This window comes from Cynoglossus semilaevis, chromosome 13 (genome assembly GCF_000523025.1).
Source record: "Cynoglossus semilaevis isolate Cse_v1.0 chromosome 13, Cse_v1.0, whole genome shotgun sequence".
NCBI lineage: Eukaryota > Metazoa > Chordata > Actinopteri > Pleuronectiformes > Cynoglossidae > Cynoglossus > Cynoglossus semilaevis.
Window position 1 is genome coordinate 5,431,576 of NC_024319.1, and position 16,809 is coordinate 5,448,384.

The following is a 16,809-nucleotide window of genomic DNA, read 5'->3' on the forward strand; positions in this document are numbered from 1 at the left end:
AGGAGGAATTGCAGCTAGTTTGCACATTAGGTTGAGTTGGAGCAAAGAAAAATCTCAAGGTTAGAAGACAGTCAGATTCTGTAGTGGATTTAGAGTCGCTGTTCTGTAGAATGGAAGTGCTATTTGTGTCGTTCAGATCTCATGAGTAGTAACATTCCTAGCCTAAAAAAGTATTTTTGAACAATTGTAGCTTTTGAAGTGTAGTATTGATGGATTACAATACATTTAAGACATTTAAAAATAAACTATTAGGTCCAGCAACAGTCAGTTGTTAGACTTTTAATCAAGAGGTAGATCAACTGGACAAAGACAAACAAATGTGACTAATTAGTCAGCAGCTTAAATAATCTGTTCATATGTTAGATTTGGGTTTTAAATTTAAAAAGAAAATTGTGAGAACATTACTTTCAAATATTGAAGTTCTGACTAAAATAAAATATATTGTTATTTGAATTTTGCAAAGAATTGCAGCACTTAAGAAATCAGTATGAAAACAAGTATCTGATAACCTGAATAAATCATTAGCATGAGCGGTGGAGCAGTGGTGTCATGTCAACTGCTTGGGTGTCTTCAAAATACTGTATGTCATGGTCATGCCTGGACAAATCAATGCCTTTGTAAACACAAAAGCCTGTAAATTCTGGCTGTTGATCGCAAACTGTTAAACCTGACCATAGAAAAGTGGAGTAAAACTTTCCTCAAACCTTTGTCTTTCTTCGTTTGTTTTATTTCAAAAAAGTAATTGAAAAAAAACTCCATGATGTTAAGAAGTTTGGCCACACACGGTGTTTGAAAACAATGCATTTACATTTTTCGTCATATTTCGACAACATATTTACATTATTAACCACAACCTTCTTCGAACTTCTTGTACTACAGCGTCTTATTTTGAATACAAAAACGAACTACTGGCCGGATGTATTATTCTGATAGTGAAACGTTATTTCCGGTGTTGCCACCTCTTTTGTCTCCGGTGCAGTGTTTCGATATCGGGGCTCTGGTTATTTTTTTTTCTAGTCGGCTTTGAGGATATATTTAAACATATATCCTAAATTACTGGTGTTGAATGACAGTCGACTGCGAAACATTTATGCCTAAAAGTAAAGCGCCAAAAATGGATGAGCTGGACTACAGTGAGTATTTGACTAGCTGTTTGCCAGGTTAGCGCTGGCTAACCTGTGGCTAGTTCTATTATTTCTTTTTTTATATAGTGAGACGCAGGTTATATCTGAGTTACACCGTCCGCGAACTTCGATGAATTATAACTACGGTCGCCATTATATCACCTTTTCGAATAAACAAGTTTAGATAACGCCCTACTCGTCTTGTTAGCATAGCTTTGCGAAAACTAAATATTGACCATTTGCCGGATGCTAACGTCGACAGACATGTACTACTTTTACCCCCCCACTCTCTAATAGTCAAGAACGGCATGTTTGGTGTAAATCTTCGCATAAATTGAAACGTCTGCAGTCTGACTCAAGCCGCAGCGTAAATACAGACTGTGGGCGTGGTTTGGGTGTTGTAGAAGAACAGCTGTTTATTTACCAGCACCGCAGAATTTAGCGGCCGTAATGATTCGATTGTGATTTTCAGCCAACGTGGTTTTTTAAAAAGATTGGCTCAGAAGAAAAACGTGGATGCATTTGTTCTACAAATATTGAAAGCAAGTCCAGAAGACAAAATATGTGTTTAGTATTGGGATATCAAGCCAACGAACTAAAATAAACAGATAAAATGGTAACTTAAAAGCATTGATGAAAATGGGTGAAAATTATAAAAATGATTTCCTATCTAAAAGAAGACAAAAAGATGTGTTAAGTGTTGAGGATATCAAGTCAACGAACTAAAATACAGATAAAATTGTAACTTAAAAGCATTGATGAAAATTATAAAAAATATTTCCTATACAAGTCTGGAAATCGTTCATTTAACCTTGTCTTGAATCTTTCATGTTGTGTGATTGCAGTATGTTACACAGAAATGTTTTAATGCTGGTTTGGGGAAACTATTATTTTTGTAACAGCAATACTGTTTGAAGCACACTAGGTTGGAATTTAATTAATTAGAAAAGCACTCATAAAAACATTCTTATTTATCCGCCTCAAATGGGAGTCAGTCCTTGCGCTCACTACCAATATGCCCTTTGTTTTCTAACAAAAAAAAAACGAAACTCCTTGTTTCCCACTTCCTCCTCTTTTTATATTGTGAGTTATTAATAGGACAGATTGGTCAGAGCCAGTTTGACAACAATGCAGTTCTTAATATAGTTGCGCTTTTAAGGGTTTTATGTTTCTCAAATGCAACCTTGCCACAGGTTTTCAGGGCACAGTTATTAGCAGCCATGGAGAAATTGTTCTTCACTTTCCCCACAGTCCCTGTAGACCTGAGCCCAGAGGAGCGTTCTGAGCTGGAGGACATCCGCAGGAGGAAGGGTGTCCTACTTCAGGAGATCCAGAGGCTCAGGGAGGAATTAAGAGAAGCCATTCTGGAGGTAGAGGGACTTGAGACCAGCACAGAGGGCAGGTAAGAAAATCCACGCTCCACTTTTTCATCTGTGTGGATGGTATTTCCACACAAAGACCATCAGGTTATTTTTAGGGGAAAGTGGACAGATACTTTGGCTGCAGATAATTTGAAACCAATGCTGTGGTCATGACTTCAAGTGAGAGTCAAGTGGCTGTGTTTGTATTTGGTACTGTTGTCATGATAGTATTTTTACAAGCCAATACGAGTATTTTCATTTGAGTACTGTCACAGATACTTCTTTAAGTTTGGTTTCACTGAATACACAATAAACTAGAAGGCAGTGTTGTATGGTATGATGGTACAGCTCTGTGGGTAACTAGGTGATGGGTAGTGTGTAGTTTACACACTATAGGACACAGATATTGTATAATAATATATTTACACACAAATATTACAAACTTTTACAGCCAGATTCATTTTCTTTTTTTGTAACAAAGTGTTTTGATCCAAAAGTTAAATTTTTAGTGTTAAACAAAGAGTCTTCTAACTGACCTTGTTGTCACACAGTTTTGTTGACAACAAGGTCAAGGTTGACAGAACAGAAAGTGAGCAGAGCTTTAACATCAACTGAACATTTTCAATTGAAAACATTGTCTCCTTCTTCCACTAAACACAGTGTCACTCACACTGAGCAACGCAACTAAATGTTTCAATCAAAAATGAACAAAATGTTGGTTAAATAAATCTTAGCAACAAAGTTGTTAAACTGAGAAGAGACATTCGTGCATTCAGTGCTCGTATTGTAAGACCAATCTGACAGTACGTCTTCTGTCTTCATCCCTGGTGTTAAAAAACCTCCACACTGTTGACATTGTTGACCTACTTAAATGAACTCCCCACGAGGACAATAAGACCCAGAACTGCAGCTGGTTGTATTGGATAGAAGTAACAGGGTATCAGGTTCGCAATATACCCCTGGTATTTGGGTTTCATTTTCATTATTTATTGCATTTCTTTGCCAGATCACAATAAAAAACTTATATATTTTTCTTGTGCAGTAAAACTCTACAGAAAAGTAGACATGTGGCCATGGGGAGAAAGAAATTTAACATGGACCCAAAAAAGGTAAATCTGAACTTTCTTACACATTTAACCCCTGTATGTCGGCACTGGCTTCACTGTGAGCGACTCTGCTTTTGCAGGGCATTGTGTTTCTGGTGGAGAACGAGCTTCTCCGACACACTTCAGAGGACATTGCTCAGTTCCTCTACAAAGGAGAAGGACTCAACAAGACCGCAATAGGAGATTACCTGGGAGAGAGGTGAAAAACTGCTCCAATGTTTGGCTTTTTTTACTCATTGCTGTCAGTGTTTTAAACAGACAGAGTTTAAAACACTGTCAATAAACTCATGTATGTGCTGTGTCACTGCAGAGACGACTTCAACATTAAAGTTCTTCAGGCCTTCGTGGACCTCCACGAGTTCACTGATCTGAACCTTGTCCAGGCCCTCAGGTAAAAGGAGTTTACTTTTGTGTGTTTATGTTTTGAACAAAGAACAGAATCTCTTGGACCGCTGTCCTGGTGTTCCCACATCCACAAATTCCTTTCCACAATGGAAATTCCCGTCTTCGTTGCCACGTCTTGCTCGAAAGAGAAAACAGTTACACATGAAAGACGCAGACGCTCCTCCTCTTCAGCTCCTCTTTGACTGACCCGAACCTCGACCTGTTTTTCCACAGACAGTTCCTGTGGAGTTTCCGTTTGCCTGGCGAGGCCCAGAAGATTGACAGAATGATGGAAGCTTTCGCGCAGAGATACTGTCACTGCAACCCTGGTGTCTTCCAGAGCACGGGTAATTCAAAAACAAACACTCATGTCATGAGTCAGATGGCATTTAGTGTGTGGAAAGTGGGGCTATTTATGTGCAGTGGAATCACAGGAAGTGATCGCAGGGGTGTACAGTTGTTTGGATTCCTGTTCGCTGCCAGGGCAGAGAGATAATGTGAGGGAAACAATGAACTTATTACCAGAAGTGACCTACATGTGAGCTCTAAGAGGTTTTTAATAAGGCCGCTGTGCTGTTGTTTTCCTGACTACTTTTCTTAAGAAGCTCTCGTGGTAATTGTGTTGTAATCAGACAAAGACAAACTGTCCTTCACTCCAAATTTGTTTCCCATGACTCAGAACGCCTGTGTTCTTCTCTTCTGTCCCCAGACACGTGTTATGTGCTGTCCTTTGCCATCATTATGCTGAACACCAGTCTCCATAATCCCAACGTGAGAGACAAACCCGGAGTTGACCGCTTCATCTCCATGAACCGAGGCATCAACGAGGGAGGCGACCTGCCCGAGGAGCTGCTCAGAGTCAGACCAACCTCCTTCTTTAAACTCAGTGGACAGTAGCACAGACATCGGTTCTTTGCTGACCTGATGTCACTGTGTTTTATTCCCACTCTAGAATCTCTACGAAAGCATCAAAAACGAGCCGTTCAAGATCCCCGAGGACGATGGGAACGACCTGACCCACACCTTCTTCAACCCAGACAGAGAAGGCTGGCTTCTAAAACTCGGTGAGATGAAGTCTGACCCTTTGTACAGATACACTTGTAAATGATGAAACCGTGTTCTGTGTGGTGCTGAACTCTTCTTCTTTTTCCTGATGCTTTGAGAACCTGCTGTCCTGACTCTGAGCCTCTCTGTACCTGAGTTGTCAGCTCACACTGTGGCAAAAACAAAAACGAAAAACAGACTGATTTCTTTGAGTCACTCCATGTTGTGCATCACGAGCAGTGTACAGACCTGATGGTTCTTTTTTGCATGGCGGGGCCTGTGATCTGTGTGTCACTAATACATGATCTCTTCCTTCTCTCTCTCTCTCTCGTCCTCTATTTGACCTCTTTGACCCCCCCTCTAAATACTCTCTCCCTCCTAACGTCTGCTTCTTCCCTGCGATTTCCACCCTCTACTGCTGCTGCTTGTTTTCTCAGGAGGTATGTACAGTCAGAATTGTTGTGTTGTACTTGCTGTGCTGTAGTACACATAGAGTAGTTTACAGTAAATATGTAGTAGACTGTAGTGTTTCAGCTTGAATGATCTTTGTGACCGTGGTGTTGTTTGACAGGGGGACGAGTGAAAACCTGGAAGCGGAGGTGGTTCATTCTCACAGACAACTGTCTCTACTACTTTGAATACACCACAGTGAGTACGACTGTGTGACACTGATGGATACATCCACATCCAAACACTTTACAACAAGTTTAGATCTTTACTACACTGACCTACTTTTGTACTTTTCATTAAATTAAAGGTAGACTCCAGGCATTAGATAATTAATTAGACATTGTTAAAATATTTTTTATCACTTTATTCCCTTCTGGTACTTTGGTTTCTATTGGAGGAATCCATTCTTTTTTTTAAAGAATGGATTTTTCCTCCACGGCTTTGACAGTATCAGCAGGTGAGTGCTTACATCAGTGAGTTCTCAAGTCCTCCTCTGTGTTTGGTTTGTCTTCTCTCTACCAGGACAAGGAGCCCCGAGGTATCATTCCTTTGGAAAACCTCAGCATCCGTGAGGTTGAAGATCCCAGGAAACCAGTAGGTTTGAATTCCTGGTTACCAAATACATGATATTATAGTTCAGAGGTGGTGGTTGTTGTTGTTGAAGTTCTTGTTATTTGTTTTTCACAGAACTGTTTTGAGCTGTACATCCCCAACAACCGTGGTCAGCTGATCAAGGCGTGCAAGACAGAGGCCGATGGGAGAGTGGTCGAAGGAAACCACATGGTCTACCGTATCTCCGCCCCCACACCTGAGGAGAAGGACGAATGGATTCACAGCATCAAGTACGTACATAGATGAAGGACACGAGTGTCTCCACACACGGAGCCTCCTCTCACCCGCTGTTCCTCTGTCCAGATCTGCTGTCAGTGTGGATCCCTTCTACGAAATGCTGGCCGCCAGGAAGAAACGTATCTCGCTGAAGAAGAAGGAGGAGCAGCCGTAAATGTTCCCTTCACTCTTCCCGTCTTCCTCTGTCCTTCACATTCCTCCTTCCAACACCGCTGAGTTTCCGCTCCTTGTTATCTGTCCGTAGCCTTCATTTTCCTGACCTTCCTCAGAACCTTCCAGAGCTTCGGGCTCACTCACTGTGGCTGCCTCGTCTACACTACTGATACTGTTAGAACAGACTAAACAAACAGGGAGGACAGAACGTCCTCTCACCACGGGTCCATTAAACTGTGAAACATGTCCACACTCTGATATTCACACCGATGCAGATATATTCACACCTGTCACAGCCCCTCATATTCACTCTTGACTGCCTTTAAAAAAATCTATAATCTATAATCTAATCATATATTGGCATGAAATTGGCAACAAGACAAGAAAAGTTCTAGGAATTTTACTTATGAAAAATGACTTGCGCTTCATCAGAAATGGTCTGTGATGAAGTGCAAATTTTTATTATTTAGTAAATCTTTGTTTACAGTAGTATATTTTTTACTATGTATGTGTGTTTAAACAAATGTATATATTTGTGTCTATATATGTACACATAGACACATTTATATATGCACATACATTCATATATGTATGTATATATTCATATATATGTAGACTGTATATATAATATATATTTTTTGTATATATTATATAGATGTCTAAATATATGCAGTATGTATATATACATACATATGTATAATTACTATGATCATATATCGTATCTGCATCCGTGTGAATGTTTTTCTAATTCAGGATACCAAGTAGCTCCACCAGGTCCTGTGAATTCTTCCTCCGACCCATGAATGCTGCCTGTGTGAGGCGTCGCCTTTTTATTGGCTGCTCACACGCCATTGTCACTCACGTTTGTTCAGACAAGCAGAGCAAATGATTTATGATGTGTGTTGTAGCAGATTTAAGAAGTACACTAACATTTAACTGCAAGGTAAATATCCCCAGGACGGCTTCATAAATGCTGGTATTTGTTCACCTCTAAACAAATACTGTCTTAGTACACTAAAGTATATAGTATATTATAATACAAAGAGGACTGGTGCATGTCATGCGTCCACTCTTGGTGGGTGTTAATGGGAAGCTTCATAGCTGCTGTTGTATTTAGTAGTGTAAAGGACTCCCAGAGCAGTAGTACAAACTCCAAGAATATTTGCCAGTCCAAGTACCGCCAGTATGAACAACGATAACTTACCAGCCCAGTATATTAAGAAAACAAATGTACTCCTAACAGGACTATTTGTTGACCAAAGATATGATGTACCATGTAGTAACACTGGAGCAGGTACTTCTGAAGTCACACGTACACAGAAAGAGTGACTATATAACAAGCTCGTGGCTCACTTAATCTTAATGGGAATTATTTTCTCCCACTAGAGGGAGCCTAAGTACCACCATTGTTTTGAGTACCGCAGTTTGAGAATCTCTGCACACAATCGCTGTCCTACACACAGGAATAGGAACCAGTCCACAGAACTAACACTATGTGTCAATGGAGGTTAATACCTCTTACACACACACGCACGTCCTATAGCTTAATGCTCCCTAAGCTAGTGTTTACCTAGCTTACCTACACTACGGTGCGACGCTCTGACACTGCAGCATATCATAAACCATTCCCTGCTGTCACGACACCACAGAACACTGTCTCACTGTTAGACTCCGGTCCGTCCACTGCAGTCAGTCACCGGGAGTCACAAGGGCAGCTCATCATTATGTACATGTTGTTGTTTTTTTTTCTTTTTTTAAATGTAAATAGCTGTTAGTATATTTGTTTACAGTACACATAGAAATGATTTAATTTATTCCTCGTCTTTTGTTAGACTCTGATTGATTTTTGTACGAGCTACTGTAGACGTGCATGTTGACAAATGGAGGCGTCGGTCGTAGGCACTGATTCGTCTCTTGACCATGCTAGTGCACTGAGTTGAAGTTAGCGGTAGTGTTCTGCGTTAACCTCGGAATAGCTGATTTAAATCGAAATATCGTAGTTATGTTTGAAATTAAGATATGAAGACGTTTGTAGACGGACTTACATCCAGATTGTGCTCAGATTCAGGAAAGCACAAGAGAACACATTAGATCCACTTCCTGCTGTCATGCAGTGACGGGAGAGTCGACCCTGAATGAAGAACGACCAAATAAGGAACACTAATGACATTTTTTTATTTGTTACGTGACGGATGTATTTTAGATGTAATGACAGAGAACTAGGTTTTACTTTTCGTTAGGTGGTAGATCTTCAACATCATATGGCGCCCCTACTGGTGTTCACCTGAAACTTTCATGTGAAACGTTGAAATTTTGATTTTAATTTTTTTTTTCCTTTTGGGGCTCTGTAACATCCAGCTCATAAACTGTTCTTTCTTTTCGATGTTTTTTAATGGTAGGGAAAATAATTACTGCACTTTATCAACTTAAGCGTTTTTCTTTCTTTTTTTTTCATTTTTGGTAAGAATGCTTCAGTACTCTGTAGCACCCTCTACTGGTTGACCCGTACCCACTGAAGTATGCTGTTGGATGAAGACAGTTCAAAAACGATGCATGCGACTCATTGTCCTAACATAGATCTGTGATTCTGTCTCTTCTGTTTACCTACCGGACACAGGCCTCACGGTGGCGCTCTAACACGTGTGTCTCCATCACGCTGGCCGTCAGTAGGTCTCTGCCTTCTTTTTTTAAAATGTGCATAGTTGCCAAAAAACAAAAACAAAAAACTAAGGTGTTTCCATATAGACAAGAGAATGAACACTAAAACGAACCCAACCAAAACTGCCCTCTCACCCCCCCTACAGGTAACGATTCCTCTCACACCCACACTTTATTTTTTCTTTTTAATGAAAACACCTGGATTTTGTATTTATTTATTTTTTATTTACTGTGAGGTGATGACGAGTTGATCATCTGTAAATGTAGCAAGAAGAAAACAATGATACGTTGGTGCCAGTAAGCTACTGTGGAACAATAAAACAGTGAACGGAGATGAAACACGTGACTGATGTTGTGCTCATTGATTGGTTATTTGTCTATTACCAAAAAATGACCTTGTGTACGCGTGAGTCTGCGGCCGTGTACTGGTACGTGCCGTTCATCTCTCCGGTTCATCTCTCGTGTTTGGAGTTTGCGAGTTCTCTCCGTGGGTTTCCTCTAACTGTCCATAAACTCAATCATAGGTGCCGGTTCTGTGGGTGATTCAGGGTCGCAGCACCAACGGAGAGTTCCGAACAAACTCGGAGATTGCCGAGCAACCGCCACCATAAATCGGCGCCCATGAAAACTCAACCAATAATGTGAAAGCTGGGATTGACGTCATCACCCCCGCCGCTCGTTCGTTTACCTGGTAAGTCATATTTAGACTTTGTTCTAACAGAAGTTTTGTACCTGTTTTATCCGTGTAAAATGTATATATTGTGTTGTTTCAAACTGAGTACACCTTTAAATGTTTTTAAACCAATATCTGTGGAAGCAAGACGTCACAGGAGTTCTAACCTGGCACTTTATTCAAAGCGCGCCAAAACAAAGTGTACAGAAAAGGCCCAAAATGGCGATGAAAAAACGATGACGTCATGGACTACACACCAAAAAATAATTTGTTTGATACAGAGTTTTTAAAACAATTTCAAACCAACATTGTGATAATTATCTATTAAATGAGACAAAGTTCTATTCACCAAACATTCCGCTATTTCTTCAAAGTACAGACGTACAGTATATCAGTTTATCAATGACTCACAATATAAAAAATACACGTTGAACTCGTTAGTCCTACAGTTTCTTTGGTAAATTAGCTGTATTTTCATGGATATCATTCAAATAACCCAAAATTAAAAAGAAATACAATAAAACAAACAAATACCACGTTATTCTTTCAGTATCGTCCTAAATTACATTATTTATTACTTTATCACAGAACAGAACTCAGACCCTCGTAGTAACAGGAACGAACCAATATGTCAGTCGTGTTCAGACGTGTCATAAACTGATGATTGAGATTCATATGTTCACGAAGAACCTCACAAAAAACTTCTATACCTGTATTCTTATATAAAAAATGCAAGAAAATCTAGTGTGTTTTTTTTTGTTACTTTTTACAGCTTGTTTTTTTCACAGGGTCACGGAGCGCGACTGGAGCCAGTCCTAGCAGTCACCAGCAGAGGGAGGTGTTTCACCCAGGACAGCTTTTCGGTCCATTACGAGGACAAACAACCACTTACGGTCAGATTTACTGTGTGAATGTTAAAGATGTCGCTGTAAGGCAAGAGAACTAACCACTGTACCACAGTTTGGCCTCTTTGATGATTCACCTCAGAATATAAACTTAATTAATTTGAACTTGAATTATTGCAACTCACAAAACAACAGGTGAATGATCAAGTTCATACTCAAAAGGAGGAAGCACAGCTGAACGATGACCAGTCAGTCAAAGTGACCCAGCTCAGTCCAGGAGTCCTGGTTCTTCTCTGATGCTTCTCAGTGACAGGGGTCGAAGGGTATTTTTGACACGCCTCCATGAAGCTCCACCTCTGTGTCAGACCACGCAATGACGTCGCCTCTCAGGTAGCTGCCGCAGGAAGCCAGGCTGTGGATATCAGTAGCGCTCAGGACATGTGACCACATGTGGACGTCCGACATCTCGCCCACAAACGACTGAGTGGCGTCAAAACGCCCTCCGAGGATGTCCTGAAGAAACAAAAACATTTTTAACCTACAGAACTGAACAAACCAAAGTGTCCAATGTTTTAAGACACATGACTCTTATACAATGGTTCCCAAACTGTGGGGAGGGGGAGACCGAGGGTACGCAGGGGCTATGCTAGCACAGGTGCACTGATTTCTAATTTTTATTTCTTTTGTTTAACAAGAATAGCAGTTTTGTACGCTACAGGAAAAGTTTGTTCTAAAAGGTTTTTGCAGTTAGCTAGCTTGAGCTAAGCTACATGCTAAATGTTTTGTTTGAATGGCTCAGCACCCTGTGCCTAAATGCTTGGAATAAGTCGACATAGCCAATAGCTTTAAATGTTTTTGTTGAGAGGAGGCTTGACAATGGGCCTTTCCACCAAAGGGGGTGCTGCAGATGAACATTGGAAAACTGCTCTAATATAATAATTCAATTCTTCTTCTAACAGCTGAACTCGATCCCAGATTTATCTTTGTTTTTCTGCCATCTTCACCTGTTCTTGTCCCAGGATGAAGACACCCCCAGGTTTGATTGGACGCCAGGGGGAGAGATTGTTCCCTGCTCCTCTCTGGACTCCGTCCTGGTAAGCCTCCCACTGTCCGTCCCGCGTTGACCAGGTCACACAGACATGGTGTCTCTGTCCGTCACTCAGAGACAAAGGCAGCGTCACGGCCTGAGGTGGAGTGGACAACAGAAATGAGGAGGAACCCCAGGGAAATCCCATGATGCACCACCAAATAAATATGTCCCAACAGTAACTAGTAAAACGGTTGTGTTGTTAGTTTTCTGTTCAGGTCAAAGTCAACTTCTGTCCCCTCACCTTGTCGTCCACCAGCAGCTCCAAAGGGTTGTCCCCCCACTCAATGAGGACCAGCTCGTTGGCCTGTCCCGGGGCGGAGTAGGAGAAGGGTGTCCCTATGCTCTGGTCCTTGTCCGTCCTCATCCAAAGACACAAGGTAAAAGCGAAGATCTCCTGCAGCAGCGTCCTCTTCACCTGCCCGTACATGTAGTTGGTTCTTATGGGGAAACTGAGCTGGAAGGAGTCAGGAGTCCTGGAGCTTTTCTGGCTGGATCCTGTGTTCAGGAAAGGACGACATTTTTAATTCAGTCAATAATAATATATTTTATTCTTTTTAGTCTAAATCACTGATTTAACCCTCAAATATAAAACATTTTGAAAACAAAGCAAACGTCACATTTTTTAAAAACCTTAGTTTAACATAGAATTTTCATTTCAGCCCCCCAACAAAAAAATTAAGTAGATTTTAGTTTTTTTTTTTAGCTTCATAATTAAAGCCCACCATATTCCAATCTGTCTGAGAACTTTTTGACTCCAGCCCATAAGGTCATATCTGAATAATTTATAATTCAACTGGTGTGATGTCGTGATGTACATTCCTTTTTTTTTCTTCGTCAACAGATGTTTTGTTGCGTTTTCTAGCGAGCTAAAGCTACACATTTTATAGGAAATATTGAACAAAAAATTTAAAAAATGAATCATTGATTAAATGTAATATATATATATATAAAAGAAAAGTTTCTTCCAGAGCCTTTTGCTGGAACTCGTCTGTCTGGTGTCACCTGAGAGATGGAGCTGGTCCAGAACGTGGTCCAGTTTGTTGGAGTGGAGACCAGTGGTGTGTGGTGAGTAACTGTGGCTGTCTGCTTCATTACTGTGTTGATGATGATGATCGCCATCATCATCGTCATGGTGATAATGACCGCCATCCTGATGGTCACTGTTGTGGTTGTCGTCATGGTGATAGCTCTGGTCGCCCGTGCGGTGGTGACCAGTCCGGTGTCCTTCACCGTGGTCGTCTGGGTGTTCTGCATCATGGTGACTAGCGCCATCATGAGGATCTCTGTGGTCACTGTCATGGTGCAGCTGCTGCTCCAGGGAGCTCACCTTCCTCTGCAGCAGCTCCTTCAGGGAGCTGGAGAAAGAGGCGGACGTGTTCCTCCTCTGTGAGGAGGAGAACAGAGAGGGAGGTCTTCATCACTTCAACACTTCATTACTAGTACTTATTTGCAGGAAAACAAATGAGAAAAAACATGGATTTTCTTTCAAATGTTAAAAAGAGAAATAGCAAAACCTCAAAACCTTTTATAAAGATTGAATCTGTTAACAGCTGATGGACAAACTGGTCAAGTCAAGGTACATTTCCTTCCCAGGAACAAAAAGTACTTTTCTTACCTTCTGGAGATTTTATGAAGTTTGTATTTCCAAACTGAAAAATTCTAAATTCTCCTTACGTTTCGTCTTTTAACTCAGTTATGTCGACTTTACTTCACCTGTATCTGATTTTTTTTTTCTGAATTAAGTTCCCTCACCTGCAGGTTTTCCAGCCGCTCCTTCAGCGCCTGCAGCATCCTCTCCATCTGCTGCTGAGACGACGCGACGCCTCCTGGTGTCACATGTTTATCCTTCCCCTGGTTGGAGCTGTCGTGGCCTCGGTCTGAGGGCGGCCCTCCATCAGGGTGTTGGTGATGTGAGTCCGGTAGGAAGTTGTTGTTTCCATGGTGACCCTGCTGGTTGCTATGGTGCCTCTCGTCTGTGTACAGGTGATGGCCGGCCCCCTCTGCATGATGGGAGTTCAGGTCGGAGCCGTGGTGGTCGTCGTGAGGCGTCACTCCGCGGCTGAAGCCCTCACACAGAGCCAGCTTGGCCGTCAGCTCCCTAATGGTCTCCCTCTGGTCCAGGATGGTCTCTCTCTGCTGCACCAGGCTCTCCCTCAGGTGGAGGATAGTGGCTTTGGCCTCCTCGCTCGCCCCCCTCCAGCCAGCAGGAGGTGCACTTTGATGGCTTGATCCGCCTGGACCTGCTGTGGGGAAGCAGGAAGGGTCGGCATCGGCGGGGACCGGGGTGCAAATGAAGCGTGGGTGGTCGCCATAGTCGTAGCCGGACCCTGAGCTCGCAGCTGCTCCACGGAGGAGGTGAAGGAGGAGGAGGAGCGGTAGAGGAAACACAGAGGTAAGAAGCTGAGAGTTCTTCAACATCTCCATCCACAGTTCAGCCAGAAACACTGAGAAGAGAAGCTCCAGTCCCAGAGTGGCCCCCAGTCAGTCAGTCAGTCAGTCAGTCAGTCAGTCAGTCAGTCAACAGTTTGGACTGTTGTGACTGTGTTGTTGGTCTGCTGTAGACATCAGTCCTCCTGATAATGACCAGTGATGGACTCAGATGAATGATAATGACCTGAAAGACCAAACAGACAGGTCCGTGTCAGCAGGAGGTTCAAGTCTGAAGAACAACAAGTCGACTGTCAGAAAAATGAACTTTTTTAATCTTGAAAAAATCTTATGACCAATAAGTGAATTATTGTCACTGATGCACAGCACATGGACCTCTGCTCAGTTGCACCATTGGAGATGCTGGGGATTGAACCCAGGACCTCATACATGCAAAGCATGCGCTCTACCACTGAGCTACATCCCCATACACAAATAAAGGCCCGTACTGGAATTGGACCCGCGACCTTAGTGTTATTAGACTTGGAAATCCCAACAGGAAGTGACGTCGTTTGATCACCTCAGCGTGACGTCTGTGCCCTCGCCGTCTGACCTGCAACTACACATGGCCCAGGTCTGTGCCAGGACGACCGCAGCCTGTCCAGACCGGGACTAATCCAGATCAAAGACGGTTCCTGGCCAGAGGTCGGTCTGAAGACTGGATTTACAGACCAGAATTAGTCGACGGGTTCCTGAGGAGGTCCAACAGTCCTTCAACGGAGGGAAGACACCCCCCCACCCTCCCCCCCCGCTGTGCTCCCACCACCCAGACGTCTGACACATCTTAAAGGTCAAACTGCTGCGACCTCCACAACAATCACCTCATTAACAGTAAGAAATTACACTGTGGACCACTGACTGTGGACCACTGACTGTGGTCCCCAATCAGTGGTCAACAGTCAGTGGTCCACAGTCAGTGTGGGGGGGGACTGGAGGGGGGGGCAGAGAGTCGTGTCAACTCTGAGTTCAATCTCAGCCACAGGTCAGTCTATTAACCTAATTACTGACTGTTGTTCTGCCTCAGTGAGAGATAAGTCTGTGTGTGCGCGTGTGTGTGTGTGTGTGTAATCCACTGACCATATGGTGGAGGTGATGTTTAAGGCCTGTGATTATGTAGTTTCAGTGATGTCACACACACATATATTTTTAAACACACACATTTGTGCAGTTAATGTAAAACGACATCAAAGTCGTGTGACAGCGAAGAAACTGACCGGTCAGTTTAGTCTCAGTACAACTGCAGTACAGACGAGTATTCTACACTAAACAGTACTGCAACTACTACGAACAATGTGTTTTTTTAACTGTGTGTGTTTGCGTGTGTGTACGTGTATCTATGTGTGTGTCAGAATTTGATCTGTGGTTTGTTTTTCAGACATAAAAGTGAAAAAGAAAAGAAAACGTAAACCACAGAACATCAGATCAAACCAGTGAATCCAGATAAGAACAAAAATAATTTTTATCAGATCAAACCAGTGAATCCAGATAAAGAAGAAAAATAATAATAAAAAATTCTTACGAAACTAAAAACCACAGACAGAAACCTGTCATTCATTTAAAACAGTTTTTAAAGAAATAATTAATTAACGTCTAATTATGATCAGTTAAATGAATGACCCCTGGTCAGAGCAGACCAAGATCTGATCTATGTTGAACATAAATGAACTCACCTGAGTCTCTGTGTTCAGCAGCTTCCCCCTCTCACACACTGATCAGACTGAGGGAGATTTACTCTCCTTATGTCACCACCCTTCATTAACTCCCTGCTCTTCACCTCCTCCTCTTCCTGCTCCTCCTCCTCCTCCTCTTTTGTTGTTGCCTCCTGTGGAAGAATAAACTTAATTTTCTAGTCACTGTGATCTTTTGGTGAAATTGAAGGATGTTTATTATGTTTTGAAAAATATTTTTAATTAATTAATTAATTTTCTTGTCAGGAAATTATTACTATAAAACATATAATTAGAAAAGGTGAGAAAAACATATTATATAATTGTAATGATATTTGTTTTTATTGTATCTGAAAAACTTCAAATTTCACTGTTTTTTTCTAATGGTTTTCCGTCTCCATTAGGGCTGCTGCAGGAGTCGTGTTGCATTGCTGCCACCCAGTGGGAGAGCCTCACAACTACAGTGCATGAAAACGGTAAAAATCTGAATTTTGACAGTAAAAATAAATAATGTAGTGATTGAAGAAAATATATATATTCAACTTTTTTTTCTGCAGCTGTCCCAACGTCGTTAAAAAAAATGGACAAATGTTTTACAGCTTTCTGCAATGACCCTGTGCAGCCCATTAGGGTCGTGACCCCTGGTTAAAGTTTTAAAGTAAAAAATGTTTTACTAAAAAAAATACTAAATGTATTATTATAATAATGTATATTATAATTATTATCATCATCATCGTCGCTATAACCACCAGTATTCACTTGACATCCTCCTTATTCTGATTCTACTTTCCACTAGTTCTAGTACGTGGTACTGTTCATCGTGAGCCCCCTATGGTACCAGGCCTGTATGCAGCCCCCCCCTGTCCCCCCCCTCCCCTCCTCCTCCCTGTGAGAATGGGCAGCACAGGAATGTGTGACGGTCCGGTGTATAATGTGGGCCGTGCAGTGATAGAAGCTGAAAAAGTTCACTCATTATTA

At 41.8% G+C, this 16,809-nt stretch overlaps 3 protein-coding genes and 1 non-coding gene across 7 annotated transcripts in view; 2 read left to right on the top strand and 2 right to left on the bottom strand.

Annotated features, from left to right (window-relative positions):
• Positions 1-6: 6 nt before the first annotated feature.
• cyth2 (cytohesin 2) lies at positions 7-9,468 on the top strand. Of its 3 annotated transcripts, none has more exons than XM_008323180.3 (12): positions 7-1,133; positions 2,376-2,526; positions 3,528-3,594; positions 3,672-3,790; positions 3,902-3,982; positions 4,210-4,322; positions 4,685-4,833; positions 4,928-5,039; positions 5,591-5,667; positions 5,992-6,063; positions 6,157-6,311; positions 6,385-9,468. In XM_008323180.3, exons 1-12 carry the CDS (start codon positions 1,067-1,069, stop codon positions 6,470-6,472), a joined length of 1,251 nt encoding a protein of 416 aa, XP_008321402.1. In that variant the 5' UTR covers positions 7-1,066; the 3' UTR covers positions 6,473-9,468. The 3 variants fall into 3 exon arrangements, with proteins under 3 accessions (XP_008321402.1, XP_024917168.1, XP_024917169.1); XM_025061401.1 differs by lacking the exon at positions 7-1,133 and adding an exon at positions 1,835-1,997 and having other exon boundaries at positions 2,050-2,526; positions 4,928-5,040; positions 5,589-5,667; XM_025061400.1 differs by lacking the exon at positions 7-1,133 and having other exon boundaries at positions 1,833-2,526; positions 4,928-5,040; positions 5,589-5,667.
• Positions 9,469-10,683: 1,215 nt separating this feature from the next.
• LOC103388265 (neuronal pentraxin-2) lies at positions 10,684-14,193 on the bottom strand. The gene is made up of 5 exons (XM_008323176.3): positions 13,490-14,193; positions 12,740-13,121; positions 11,979-12,232; positions 11,652-11,831; positions 10,684-11,160 (listed from the first exon to the last, which is right to left on the bottom strand). Exons 1-5 carry the CDS (start codon positions 14,159-14,161, stop codon positions 10,951-10,953), a joined length of 1,698 nt encoding a protein of 565 aa, XP_008321398.1. The 5' UTR covers positions 14,162-14,193; the 3' UTR covers positions 10,684-10,950.
• Positions 13,992-16,809, top strand: part of LOC103388266 (brain-specific angiogenesis inhibitor 1-associated protein 2) — a 14,605-nt gene continuing 11,787 nt past the window's right edge. The window contains exons 1-2 of one of the 2 annotated variants that reach the window (XM_025061399.1): positions 13,992-14,129; positions 16,236-16,307. The gene's annotated coding sequence lies outside the window, so the exon portion shown is untranslated. Of the gene's footprint in view, positions 14,130-14,874; positions 14,996-16,235; positions 16,308-16,809 lie in introns of those variants that run through there. The other variant, XM_025061398.1, reaches the window with a different exon arrangement.
• Positions 14,520-14,591, bottom strand: trnaa-ugc (transfer RNA alanine (anticodon UGC)). Its single transcript has one exon. It is a non-coding gene; the product is annotated as a tRNA-Ala (tRNA).

Bases quoted from the DNA above. Each gene is read 5' to 3' on its own strand.
- cyth2 (XM_008323180.3), top strand. From the start codon at position 1,067: ATGACAGTCGACTGCGAAACATTTATGCCTAAAAGTAAAGCGCCAAAA. The intron at 4,834-4,927 runs GTCAGACCAACC...TTCCCACTCTAG, and splicing joins TGCCCGAGGAGCTGCTCAGA to AATCTCTACGAAAGCATCAA. The intron at 6,064-6,156 runs GTAGGTTTGAAT...TGTTTTTCACAG, and splicing joins TTGAAGATCCCAGGAAACCA to AACTGTTTTGAGCTGTACAT.
- LOC103388265 (XM_008323176.3), bottom strand. From the start codon at position 14,161: ATGGAGATGTTGAAGAACTCTCAGCTTCTTACCTCTGTGTTTCCTCTA. The intron at 13,122-13,489 runs GTGAGGGAACTT...TCCTCCTCACAG, and splicing joins AGCGGCTGGAAAACCTGCAG to AGGAGGAACACGTCCGCCTC. The intron at 11,832-11,978 runs GTGAGGGGACAG...ACTCCACCTCAG, and splicing joins AGCTGCTGGTGGACGACAAG to GCCGTGACGCTGCCTTTGTC.